At 33.8% G+C, this 12,158-nt stretch overlaps 1 protein-coding gene across 9 annotated transcripts in view; it reads left to right on the top strand.

Moving 5' to 3' along the window:
* The window catches only part of MYO9A (myosin IXA), a 290,265-nt gene that overhangs the window by 217,044 nt on the left and 61,063 nt on the right, over window positions 1-12,158 (top strand). For all 9 annotated transcript variants that reach the window (XM_054562050.1, XM_054562278.1, XM_054561989.1 and 6 more), the window contains 6 exons: window positions 60-172; window positions 5,516-5,658; window positions 8,404-8,627; window positions 9,141-9,257; window positions 10,032-10,220; window positions 11,652-11,699. In XM_054562050.1, the coding sequence (XP_054418025.1) occupies window positions 60-172; window positions 5,516-5,658; window positions 8,404-8,627; window positions 9,141-9,257; window positions 10,032-10,220; window positions 11,652-11,699 (834 nt within the window). The remainder of the gene's footprint in view (window positions 1-59; window positions 173-5,515; window positions 5,659-8,403; window positions 8,628-9,140; window positions 9,258-10,031; window positions 10,221-11,651; window positions 11,700-12,158) is intronic.

Below are 12,158 nucleotides of genomic sequence, written 5' to 3'. Positions count from 1 at the left end.
GTTTTAGCTATAATATACTTACTTGGTTTTAAAGTCTTTCACGTATGTAATTATTACAGACATCACAGCGATTTTCTTCAGTTGATGAAGAAACAAAGCTTCATAAGACTATGTCTCAAGGAGAGATTACGAAACTGGCAGTGAGACAGAAGACTTCAGATTCGGATATAAGGTATAAAGTATACACTGAGAATTAATATGGATAATATTTTATTTCCTAATTGACTATAGTTAAATACTGATCCTTTTTTCAAAAGCATAATTGATAGATCTGTTAGTTTCTATTTTCAACAAGTATTAAGTGCCTGCTGTGTGATAGGCACATAATAGTTCAGATGTATAAAATGAGCTTTATCTTTGTAAGTGTTATTTGGGCAAAATCTTTAAATCATTATATAACTTGTGATTTTTTTTTTTGTCATTGTAAAGAGATTAGACCAGATGATACTGAAAAATCTAGCTTTGGAGTTAGATTCTATTCTAAGTGTTTTACAACTGGAACTGGAAAAATCCTTCAGGAAATTATTTTATTTAAGAGAGTATGTGGATTTTTATTTGTCAATTATATTTTTATTTGTCAAATATATTTGGAACCTTAGTGCACTGTTGGTAGGAATGCAGATTGATAACAATCACTACAGAAAACAATGTAGAGGTCCCTCAAAAAATTAAAAATGGAATTGTCTGACCCAGCAATTTCACTTCTGGAAATATATCTGAAGAAACCTGAAACACTAATTCAGAGGAGTGTGTACATCTGTATGGTCATTGAAGCATTATTATAATAACCAAGATACGGAAGCAACCCAAGTGCCCATCAGTAGATAAGTGGATAAAAATGCTTTGGTACATTTACACAATGGAATAGTACCATTTGTGACAGCATGAATGGGCCTGAGGGTATTATGCTAAGTGAAATAAGTTAGAGAAAGACAAATACCATATGATTACACTTATGTGTGGAATCTAATGAACAAAATAAACAAAAGAGAAACAGACTCATAGATACAGAGAACAGACTGACGGCTGTCAGAGAGAAGGAGTAGTTGGGGGGCAGAGTGAAAAAGGTGAAGGTCATAAAAAGTACAAATTGTTATTTATGGAATAGCCACAGGGATTACAGCATAGGGACTATAGTCAATAATATTGAGAAAAATATGTATGGGGCCAGGTGGGTGCTTGGGGCAGCAGGCGGATCACTCAGAAGGGTATGTGATTTTTCTGGCCACGTTCCTGTCCATCTGGGGCTAGTGCATGGTGTTGGATATAGACTGTGGTTGAAAAATTTAAAAAAAAAAAATTAAAGAGAAAAAATATCACCAAGTTCACAATATTAAAAAACCTATAATTTTTTGTATTTTAATTGAGTATGAAGAAATTATTGCAGGTACAGAAGAAATTTTAAAATAATTTTATATTTACTTTAAAAAAAAAAGGAACTTAAAGTACAAATAAAATTTATCTATTTCAAGAAAAATATTTATTACCAAAACTGACTCTGGAAAATATTTAAAGAAAGATTAAGCAGATTAAATAAATAAATATTTTTGTTCCTTATTGTGTTATATAAGGCAGTCAGGCCCTCACTGAACACTTGAAGTCTATCTGGTTCATAACCCTATTAAAGACTGACTCCTTAATAATTGCTGAGGCATAATACAAGGTACCGTATTTTGCTGAGTATAATGTGCCCTTTTTGTCCAATTTTTGAGGGAAAAATAAGGATGCATATTATACATGGGTAGTACTAATTCCATATCTATATAAATATTTTTGTTTATGCGTTAAAAGAATAACACTAGAAAGCAATAACTCTATCCAGATGCAAAATAATACCCTGGAATATGGTAATTGGTTTTGTTTCTATATATAAAAAAATAAAAAATTGAGTTAGAAAATTAAAATGAGCCCTGACTAGTGTGGCTCAGTGGATTGAGCACCGACCTGTGAACCAAAGGGTCTCTGGTTTGATTCCCAGTCAGGGTACATGCCTGGGTTGTGGGCCAGGTCCCCAGTGAGGGGCATATGAGAGGCAACCACATATTGATGTTTCTGTCCCTCTCTTTCTCCTTCCCTTTCCCGCTGTCTAAAAACAAATAAATAAAATCTTTAACAGAAAAAAAAGTTAAAAAAAATGAAAGATTTTTGTCTGTGAAAGTTTGGGCCAAAAATGTGGGTACGTGTTATACATGGCAAAATATGGTAACCCAAATCCAGAGCAGCTTATCTTGGAGATCAAATTTTGGCAAACTAGAAAGAAGTATAAAGAGTATCTCACATATAGCTGGAGATAACAGATTGAGTGTATACATTTAATTTCTACTTCCTCCTCCAAAATTGCCAAAATAACAAAACCTATGAAGGACAAAAAATAAAAACAGCAAGAACAACAATAATAAAACTGTTATCCAAAACTAAATAGACAAATTTTAAATGTCTTGATAGGGGAAATTTGAATCCTAAACCAACTGGGTAAAGCTGAGAAAGAAGCATCAGGTTGATTGATCTTCCCCTATCCTAGCAGAAAATAGGAGATTTATTCCCTGGAAAGGATAAAACAGAAGATTTCTGCTTGGAGGTTGCCAGGCACATTTGAAGACTGGGGGCACATATTTGGCATAGGGGATTTAATGACTGTTTACATACTGAATGGTAAGATTGCCCAGCTTTTTACCCTATTTACCTTCCACATTTCATGTACCATCTAAGCAGAAAGTTCAAAGAGACTGGGATGTTTTGTCCAACCCTTTAAGAAAGACCTAGAGATATTGGTATCAGGGGCTCTCCTGCCCTACAAAACAGACCAACGAGCTAACCTTACAAGAAAGACGACAGTATGGAAGCCCTACCAAACAGCTTATTTTTTAACCCTATTTTTGATTGTCACATATTTGAGGAAACATACAAAAGAAATGAAAATTAATGGATAAAATACAACTTGATAGAAATAAATTGTGTGGGGCCAGGGGTGGAATTCAAGACAGACAAGTACAACTATCAACAGGCCTACATAAATAGATATAAGTATTCAATACATCCATGAAACCAAAGAGAGTGCATGAAAGAGAAACATTCATAATAAAAAGAGCTTTTTATTATGAGCTTTAAAGTTAAAAATAATAGCATAAAGAAACAACTCAGAAGTGTTAGAAAGTTGAGGCCATATCTCAGAAAGTTGAGCAAATAGATGAAGAGATGAAAAAGGCAGGAAGAAATAAAAAAAAATAGGTTCAATGACCTACTGATAGGAGCTCTGCAAAGATAGACCAAAGAAAATGGAGGGGATGAAATCACTAATAAAATAATTCAAATAAATTTTATTTGAACTGAAGGGCATGAGTTTCTAGATAGAAAGGGCCAACACAAAAATAGACCCATGCCAAAAGACATGTCATTGTAAAACAATAGTGACAATAGAAATCTCCATTATGATGGTGAAAGTAGCTTTCAAATGATAGTTGTACAGCAAGCACGGAAGGAAGCCACGCCAGGTTGGAGCTGGTGAGAAGGCTCTGGGAGAGATTTCAAGAACATGAAACTTGATGGATTACCTACTGTTTGAACATGTTGAGAGGAGATATACACAAATGGGGAAACCCTTGGAGGTGAATTGTACGTAGAAAAGTAAGCAAGTATAAAACAAAACATTTATTAACTGTAGAAAAATGTAGATTTTGCAGTGAACCACATGTCTCAGTTGTGAATATTATTTATGTAATAAAAATTGTGAATATTACTAAAATAAAATTATATTGATCTAACTAAAATTACAATATGCTTCTGTTAGGGGCACGTCTGTGTTTATGGAGGGAATAGAACAGAAGTGGTAGAACATGCTTAATTATAATTTGGTCACAAGTATGATAGCAAAGTAAGTAAAGTATATATTAAAATAATCAGTTAAATTAATTCAAAAGGGTTGCCTGTAGGGAGCAGAAAAAGAATGAGAATGGCAGAAGGGTCCTGTCATTTGTAATAAGCCTTGTAGAAAATTCCTCTTTAAACTACATGGATGCATAAGTTTAGTAAGAATCTTTTTTTTAAAAATCAGAGGAAAAAAGATCATGAGCTTCAAAACCAGATAGACCGACCTCATTTTTAACTTCCAGTTCCATCAATCCTCTGAGCCTCATTTGCTGATGTGTAAAGTATCTATTTATCACATTTTTGATCCTTAAACAATATGAGGTTGGGTCCACTTACACACAGATTTTTTGCAATAAATACATACAATATTGTAGATATGTTTTCTCAACAATTTTCTTAATAATATTTTCTTTCCTCTAGCTTACTATATTATAAGAATACATTATGTAATACATATAACAGAAAAATTATGTGTCAATTGACTGTTTATGTTATTAGTAAAGCTTCAAGTCAGCAGTGGGCTATTGGTAGATAAGTTTTTGGGGAGTCAAAAGTAACATGTGGATTTTCAACTGTGCATAGGGTCAGTGCCCGTGATGTTCAAGGTTAGCTGTAGTTGTAAAAATTAGGTATATCATATAGAAGGCATATTAACTGGCTTCTAGTAGATGCTCAAAAAAATTCTTTTTTTATTGACTCAGTGAACAGATGAGGGAACAAACTGATGTACAAATAAGTCTCCTAGTATGAGGTTAGGATACCTGATAATGCGATCAGTAAATGTGAGCTGTTGTTATTACCTCAAGGTGTTGCCTTGATTGATGTGATGAGAGAGTCTATTAAGTACTAAGAATGAGGCGACATAGCATAGTAAGTGTGATTCTAAACTTTTTCACTCACTGGCTGTGGATCCTTGGGAAAGGAACCCAATAATTAAGCCTCCAGCTTTTCACATGTAAAATTGTTATAATAGTTTGAAAGTAAACATATTGTTATGATTAAACAAAATAATCCTACACAAGCATTTAGTACTGTGCCTGGAACAAGATAACAATTTAAGTGGTGGCTTTTGTTAATCAATAATATTGATGGCTCATTAATAAAGAGTAACATTAAAACCTTTGTTACATAGTGGTAAGTGGAAACATTTAAAATTCTATCTCCATCATGATTACAAAATATGAAAACAGGCATGTTTACAGATAAAGACTGGAAGGAAATTACCCAAAAAATGTAATCTAATGTGTTTCAGAGTGATGAGATATCAGTGATTTCTTTAAAAGTATTATTTTCTTGTTAAATTGTCTGTACAGTAAGTCCAAGTTAGAAGGAGGACCAGAATGAAGAGATACCAGTTTAAGACTTAGAAAACCTGAGTTGGAATCCTAGTTCCACGGCTTTGTATCTGTTTATTTTGGGGAATTACTTAATGTCTTTGGGTCTTACTATTTCTGTATTTAAGATGAAGAAATTCAGATGAAATTTAAATGTAAAATTGAAAATTAAATACAATTAAACGTATGTGTAAATGCTAAATGAACTAATATGTACATGAAAGAGCTTTATAATATAGCTTAAAGTGGTATACAAATGTTATCACTGGGATGTGCTAATTTCCATTTTTACCTTTGTTTTTTTTCCTAAATAGACCTCAGAGAGCTAGGATGAGATTCTGGGCCAAAGGGAAACAAGGAGAGAAGAAGACTACTAGAGTGAAACCTGCAGCCCATTCAGAGGTTTCGGCACTTTTTGTTGGCTCAGATAGGATTCCAGCTCATCAGTTTCCACATGGTAAAAAAATGGACAAAGGGAGGAGATTGTGTTTATAATTCCTGTTCACTCTTTCTGAAAGTGTGCTGTTGCTCTAGTATTTGTAATGGCAACCCTGTTGGCTAGATAGTCTAATAAGATAGGACCAGGATTATTAAATCCTTCCTTAACTAAAAAAATAATTATAAGAATACATTGTACTTAAAATAAAAGTTCCAAAGAAATGTGGCACAAAACAATGAAGTAACAACTACTAAAAGAATGGTTGTGAATCTTTAGTCAGCCTCAGTTTTGTAGAGTGTTAATATTTAGCCATCCTGCACTCACAGACAAACACATATTAGTAAAAATAAGATAGCAGCTAATGCTTGAGTGTGCTAGGCATTGTACTAAGCATGTGTGCATTAGCTCAGTTGATACAACTTTTTGAGGTACATTATTATTCCCTATTTATAGATGAGAAAACTGAGTTATAAAGAAGTTATTTGCTTATAAACATATAGTAATTGGTAGAGCTGAGATTTGAATCCAAGCAGTCAAGCTCTAGAGTCCACATTCTTAACCACCCATGCTACATATTAAGTACCTATTATTTGCCAGTACCTGGGACTTTATAATGATACTTGTTATTTTAACTTTTTGATGTCAATCACAACATATTTGAAAGTACCCAACAGTTAGTTCATCTGTTGAAAAAACTGGTTTTTCTAAATGCTAGAATCACTAACTCTCAAAGGATTTCAGTATTCCCTCTGTTAGATTACCCAATTCTTCCCAAGACCTTTGCTTAGGCATGTTTTTAATTACTATGTAAAGATGTCAGCCATCTTCCATAGGGATATACATCAAAGGTGGGTATGTGGTAATGAGTGTGTGAAATACCAGTGGGTAGGTGATAAAATAGAAAGAATTTCTAGGAAGAAAATTTTAAAAGAAGACACAACCGACCCAATTGCATTAAGTAAAAAAACCTTCTCATATCGATAAGATAAAAGGCCAAGAAGGAAAGATCATCATTTCACGTAGGAATGGATGGGTCAGAGGTACATGTGTGTCAAAAGAAGAAAATGGTAGAAATATAGTTAGAGTCTTGTTTTTGTGTCTTGTGGCTTTGCTCCTATCAGTGGACAAACCAATAAGGGTAAAACCAATAATTGAGCGTATTAAGCGTATACTACAATTTTAGTTTGGAAGGATTTGGAGTTCCCTGTTGTACCTTATCTGGTTTATAGTAATCATTCTGATTTTCTCACTTTTCACAGTTATATTCTCCATTGCTAATTCCCAAGAAGGAAGGTTAAAGCTCTTTAGTTGGAGCATATATTATTAGCAGTCTCCATTGTGTATTTGCTCCATAAGGATATGTAGATAAAAGTTAAGGTTGTAGCTTTTTAATTATCTTTGAGTAGGAATTTATTAAGGTAGCCCTTGTTTTAATGATGAAATAAGATTATAAACAGTTTCTTTAGTAATTATTTCTTTTATTATAAGAAAGACATTGACTTTGCTAAATGAAATACTTATATATCTAGGTTTATAATGGAATTAAAATCAGTTGATAGCAATTTGAATATACTTGTATCCTATTCCTTCATAATTTTTATTCTGGTGCCATATCTGAGATTGGGTTAGCTTCACTTCTGCCAGAGGTAGAATTAACCATTTAAGGGAGGCTGCCTCCCCCGCCCCTTCCTGCCCCCAGTATCAGAATTAGCTTTTTGATGGGATGAGGATATATTACTGGAGAGAGGGTAAGGTGAATACGTGTGGGGGAAACAAACAGATAGGTGAAATGAGAAGGGGCCAATATTCTCATGAAGTCCCAGGTAGGGTTTTAACAAATCCAGTATAGTTCTAGATTGTAATGGACTACATTGGAACACAATTTCTTGGGTGTAAACAGTTGTGGAGAAAATTTGTCTTGCTTTCTAATAGTGTATACAAAGTGAGTTCACTCCAGGAATTCTCTGGGAAATACAGCTATTTGGAAGGTATATAAGAAAATCCTAAATACAAAAGAGACGGAAGCAGAAGTGAGCCATTTGTTACCTGGCTCCCTAAACAGGTTGCCAGACTAAGTCCAGATGTTATTACTGAAGCATTTATGGCTTTAGCCACTAGTAAGGAAATAATACTAATATCAAACTTCACTGGTTTGATAATTATATATTTTTATAATTAAGACCATAGAAGTTGTTGAACAATGTCAGTCAGCTTGGGGTTTCCAGTTACAGAGTACACTGAGTATTACCCATTGCTGTTCCAGAACCTTCCTCACTTTTCCTCTGGAATAAGTTCAGGGCAAAAGACTGGATTGCCTCTTAAAATTTATAATTGATAATTACATAATTTTATATAGCTGAATGTTCTTTCAAACAGATGTAGTAAGGCTATGACTAGGTTAACATGCTAGTGTGATTTTGTACTCTTTTTTTCTTTTCTTTGGGACGGGGGTCTCTGAGATCCAGGCTTCAGATCTACAAGACACTTCTACCCAGGTTTTTAGTATCAGACCTTAAGAAGACATGATAGTATTTTCCATTGAAAAGTGGTAATTCTTAAATACATTTTCTGTACAAATGTTCAATCTGGATTTATTGTTTAACTACCTTGCCCCAAACATTAATTTTACTTTGTTTTTTCAGATATTTATATGTGTTTCTTACAGTGCCTTACTAAAGGAGCTTACACTTAAAAAGGGATTTGGAGATTTAAGTATTTTTACTGAATATCTTTTCTTTTTGGCCACTCTGTCTTGAATTGTAGAATTAACTCACTATCATCCAATACCTCCTTTGAGCCCAGAACTGCCTGGTAGTTGCCAGAAGGAGTTCAAAGAGAACAAAGAGCCCTCTCCAAAGGCAAAGCGCAAGCGAAGTGTGAAGATCAATAGCATGGCTTTGGAATCTATGCACTGGCAAAATGACTCTGTCCAGATCATAGCAAGTGCCAGTGATTTAAAAAGCATGGATGAATTTCTTCTGAAAAAGGTACACTTTGAATGCTGAGTTAGGCACATGAGGAGCTTTGACTATGGAATACTTTTATATATCAGGATATGGCCGCTGGAGATGAAGGTGACATATACTTCATTAAGTTAAATGGTCTCTTCTTTGCCAGGAAGATACAAGTAATATGATACACATTAGTCAGCCTGGGTAAACAGAATTTAATGTTTTAGGCTTTACTCTAGACTTCCATTTTACTGTAACTACCATGTTATAGTAAATATGACTAAATGTGTAAAGGTGAGTCTTATCATTGTACACTGGAGTTGTTTTTCTGGTAGCACTATAGAATCATAAATGTTAGAGGGGACATTAGAATTCATCTAGTAGTAATAAAACTTTGGCTATTTAGTCATGCTTGTACCTGGGTCCCTTAATAGCAGTAGCTTGCACTTTCTGGGCAGTCATTGTTGAAGCACCAGTATGTGACCACAATTGCATTCACTTTTTTTCATTTACTTGATTTTCTGAGAAAACTCTGTCTGTGGCCCCCAGATGAATGACCTAGATAATGAAGACAGCAAGAAAGACACGCTAGTGGATGTTGTATTTAAAAAAGCCCTGAAAGAATTCCGGCAGAATATCTTCAGCTTTTATTCATCTGCATTGGCGGTGAGTTGGGCTGTGTTAGGATATATTTGGTAGTTCAACGTACAAAAAATTTGTCAGTACTGTAGAAGATAATAGAGAGGCCATGTTTAACTAGAAATTTCTCCAGTTCCTCGGTTTTGTTTTATGCACAGGTAGGAAAAATCATACTGACCAACTTCAGATTAATAGCTGCCTTGAATTTCCTTGAGTAGTCCCTCTCACCCTCCGCCTTCTGGGTGTATTTTCATCTTAAGATATTGAATTCAGATATTCTGCGTAGGATTCTGTTTCACCCAGTTGATCCCTACTCTTTTGACTTCTCATAATCCTCTACTTCTAGCTTTAAATCCTTATATGTGTGGAATTATCATACAGTTTTTTTCCAGTGGAATTAGAGCAGTTTTATTCACTGATTTCTACCTATCAGTTTATGTCACTTTCAAATTTATACTTATATATGATACTAGTTCTGTTTTAGAAAATTTATTTTGAACACTAAAGTGTATAATAATTAATGCCATACTTAATGGGAGAAATTTTCCAGAGCTTTTTAAAAATGATTACATGGTTTAAACTGGGAGGTATTTCACCAAAATTTAGCAGGTTTTACTCAGCAGATACTTCATAGTAGAGTGGGAGTTTACATCGCCAACTACCACATGACCTCATGGGCATGCCCACTGGACAGTGTATCAGGTTCCTAATCTTTATTCTACCCAATGCAAATTGAATCAATCTTCTATATTTAAAGAATTTCTTAAAAAACTTTAAATTTCTTCTTTTATTGCTTATTAGGTGGATGATGGGAAAAGCATACGGTATAAAGACCTCTACGCACTATTTGAACAGATTCTGGAAAAAACCATGAGGCTCGAGCAGCGTGATTGGAGAGAATCTCCAGTTAGAGTTTGGGTCAACACTTTTAAAGTATTTTTAGATGAATATATGAATGAATTCAAGACTTTGGATTGTATACCCCCAAAGGTAAATATGATATATTTTGATTTCTAAAAGAATTCAATTATGAACTCTGCTTAAGAGTCTGTTTGTGACAGCTGGTATTTGAGAAAAACATTACAGTGAACATGTCAATTCAGCATTACTTGAGATTTAACAAACTCCAGCCTGTCTTAAAAGTTTATCAGACCATATTTTATAAACCTTTTGCAATTAGTACATTCTTCACTGAGGTAAAATATAATGTTGTGCACTCAAGACTAGTACCTTCAGCTTTGACAAGAGGTCAGTACATGGATTTTCTTTTGTAAAACAATGGTTGAAGATGTGATTCACTGTATCATCTAATGAACTTTATGTGAGGACCCACAAATTATATTTCTCTTTGAGCTAGGTTTTAGGAAAATGTATGTTTCTGGAAATCTATATAACAGTAATAATAACCTTTATTTTATTGTGTGCTAGGACTAGGTGTTTGATATTTTATGTAATTCTTGCTTTAGCCCTATTAAATAGCTATTGTGAAACCTATGTTAAAGAAGAGATCACAGGCTTAGACAAAGTTATCAATGTGGTTCTTTAGGAATACTATTAATCCTTTTCATTGATTATGTTCTATTTAATTTTAAGTTATACTAGTTTATGTGTGTTGAGATTTACAAACTATCTTAAATCATTTTTTAAGTAGTCAGAAATAAATCCTTCAAAGTTCTTCTAGATCTAGGTTAAGGTCTTTATATTATGCAGAAGAAGATTCTTACTAAGTTTATACTGTCTTTGTTTATCATTTTAAAGGTTAGCCTTGAAGTGTTCTATACTGTGGTTATCAGGCAATATACGTAAAAGAACTTTTTTATATCCTAAATGGTAGCTTCTAATTTTTATTTTATTTATTTACTTGTTTAATCCTCACCCAAGGACATGCTCATTGATTTTTTAGAGAGAGAGGGAGGAAGGAAGAAAGGAAGGGAAGGACAGAGACAGAGACAGAGAGACATCAATGTGAGGGAGAAACATTGATCAGTTGCCTCTCATATGTGTCCTGACCAGGGATTGAATCTGGAACCTTTTGGTGTATGGGGCAATAATCAACAAACTCAGCCACCTGGACAGGACAGTAGCTTTTTATATTTAGCTCTGGGATACAGAATTTTCTAGAGCTAAAGTAGGAAAAGTGCAGTCTTTAAACTTAGTAATCATTTAATTAATGAGTAAAATAGAATTATCTTTTAAGTTAATATGCTCTGGTTTCTGGACAGAACTGAGGCTTAAAAAGACAATAATCTCTAAAATATCATTTCATTCTGTTGCGTTTATGAGCACTGTTTCACCAAATTTCAGAATTTCTCACATTTGCTTATTCTGTTGCCTTTTGAGCAAAAATCTCAGCATTTGCAAAGAAATAAGAAAGTATTTTGGTCTTTTTTAATCACAATTTTTGCATTTATTTCCCACCAGGTGCCAAAAACAGAAAGAAAGAAAAGAAGGAAAAAAGAAACTGATTTAGTAAGTCATAATCTTTTATGTTATAAAAAAGTAATTTTTAGACTAGCAGTCTGAAGAATATCTTACAGTATTCATGTGGAGATATTTAAGAATAAGTTTATCAGCTGCCTGGAGTAATTATTTATGGCTTTAAAAATTATTTGGAATGATAAATGTGGCTTTATCTTTTGTGACTTGACTTGATATCAATGGTGGTTTCCTAAAATGGCTGACTTCTGACCTACAAAACTGTGTGATAATTAGTTGTTGTTTTAAGCTACTCATTTTTTGGTAATATGTTATAGAAAACATATAATAGCTGTGCATAGAAATCTGTTTTACAGCTGTCTTGATATCCATTGCTGGGCCATTGGGTTGTTTATAGTCTTCTTACAAACAATAATGGCAGTCAATAAGAGTGTGTGTGTATGCAAGTGAGTGGAGGGGGATTCCTAGAATTGGAATTATTGTGTCATAGGT

Source organism: Pteronotus mesoamericanus, unplaced genomic scaffold, assembly GCF_021234165.1.
Source record: "Pteronotus mesoamericanus isolate MK-2021 breed Mesoamerican mustached bat unplaced genomic scaffold, CSHL_Meso_final contig_100, whole genome shotgun sequence".
Classification (NCBI taxonomy): domain Eukaryota; kingdom Metazoa; phylum Chordata; class Mammalia; order Chiroptera; family Mormoopidae; genus Pteronotus; species Pteronotus mesoamericanus.
This window is presented reverse-complemented; position numbering and strand designations above follow the sequence as displayed.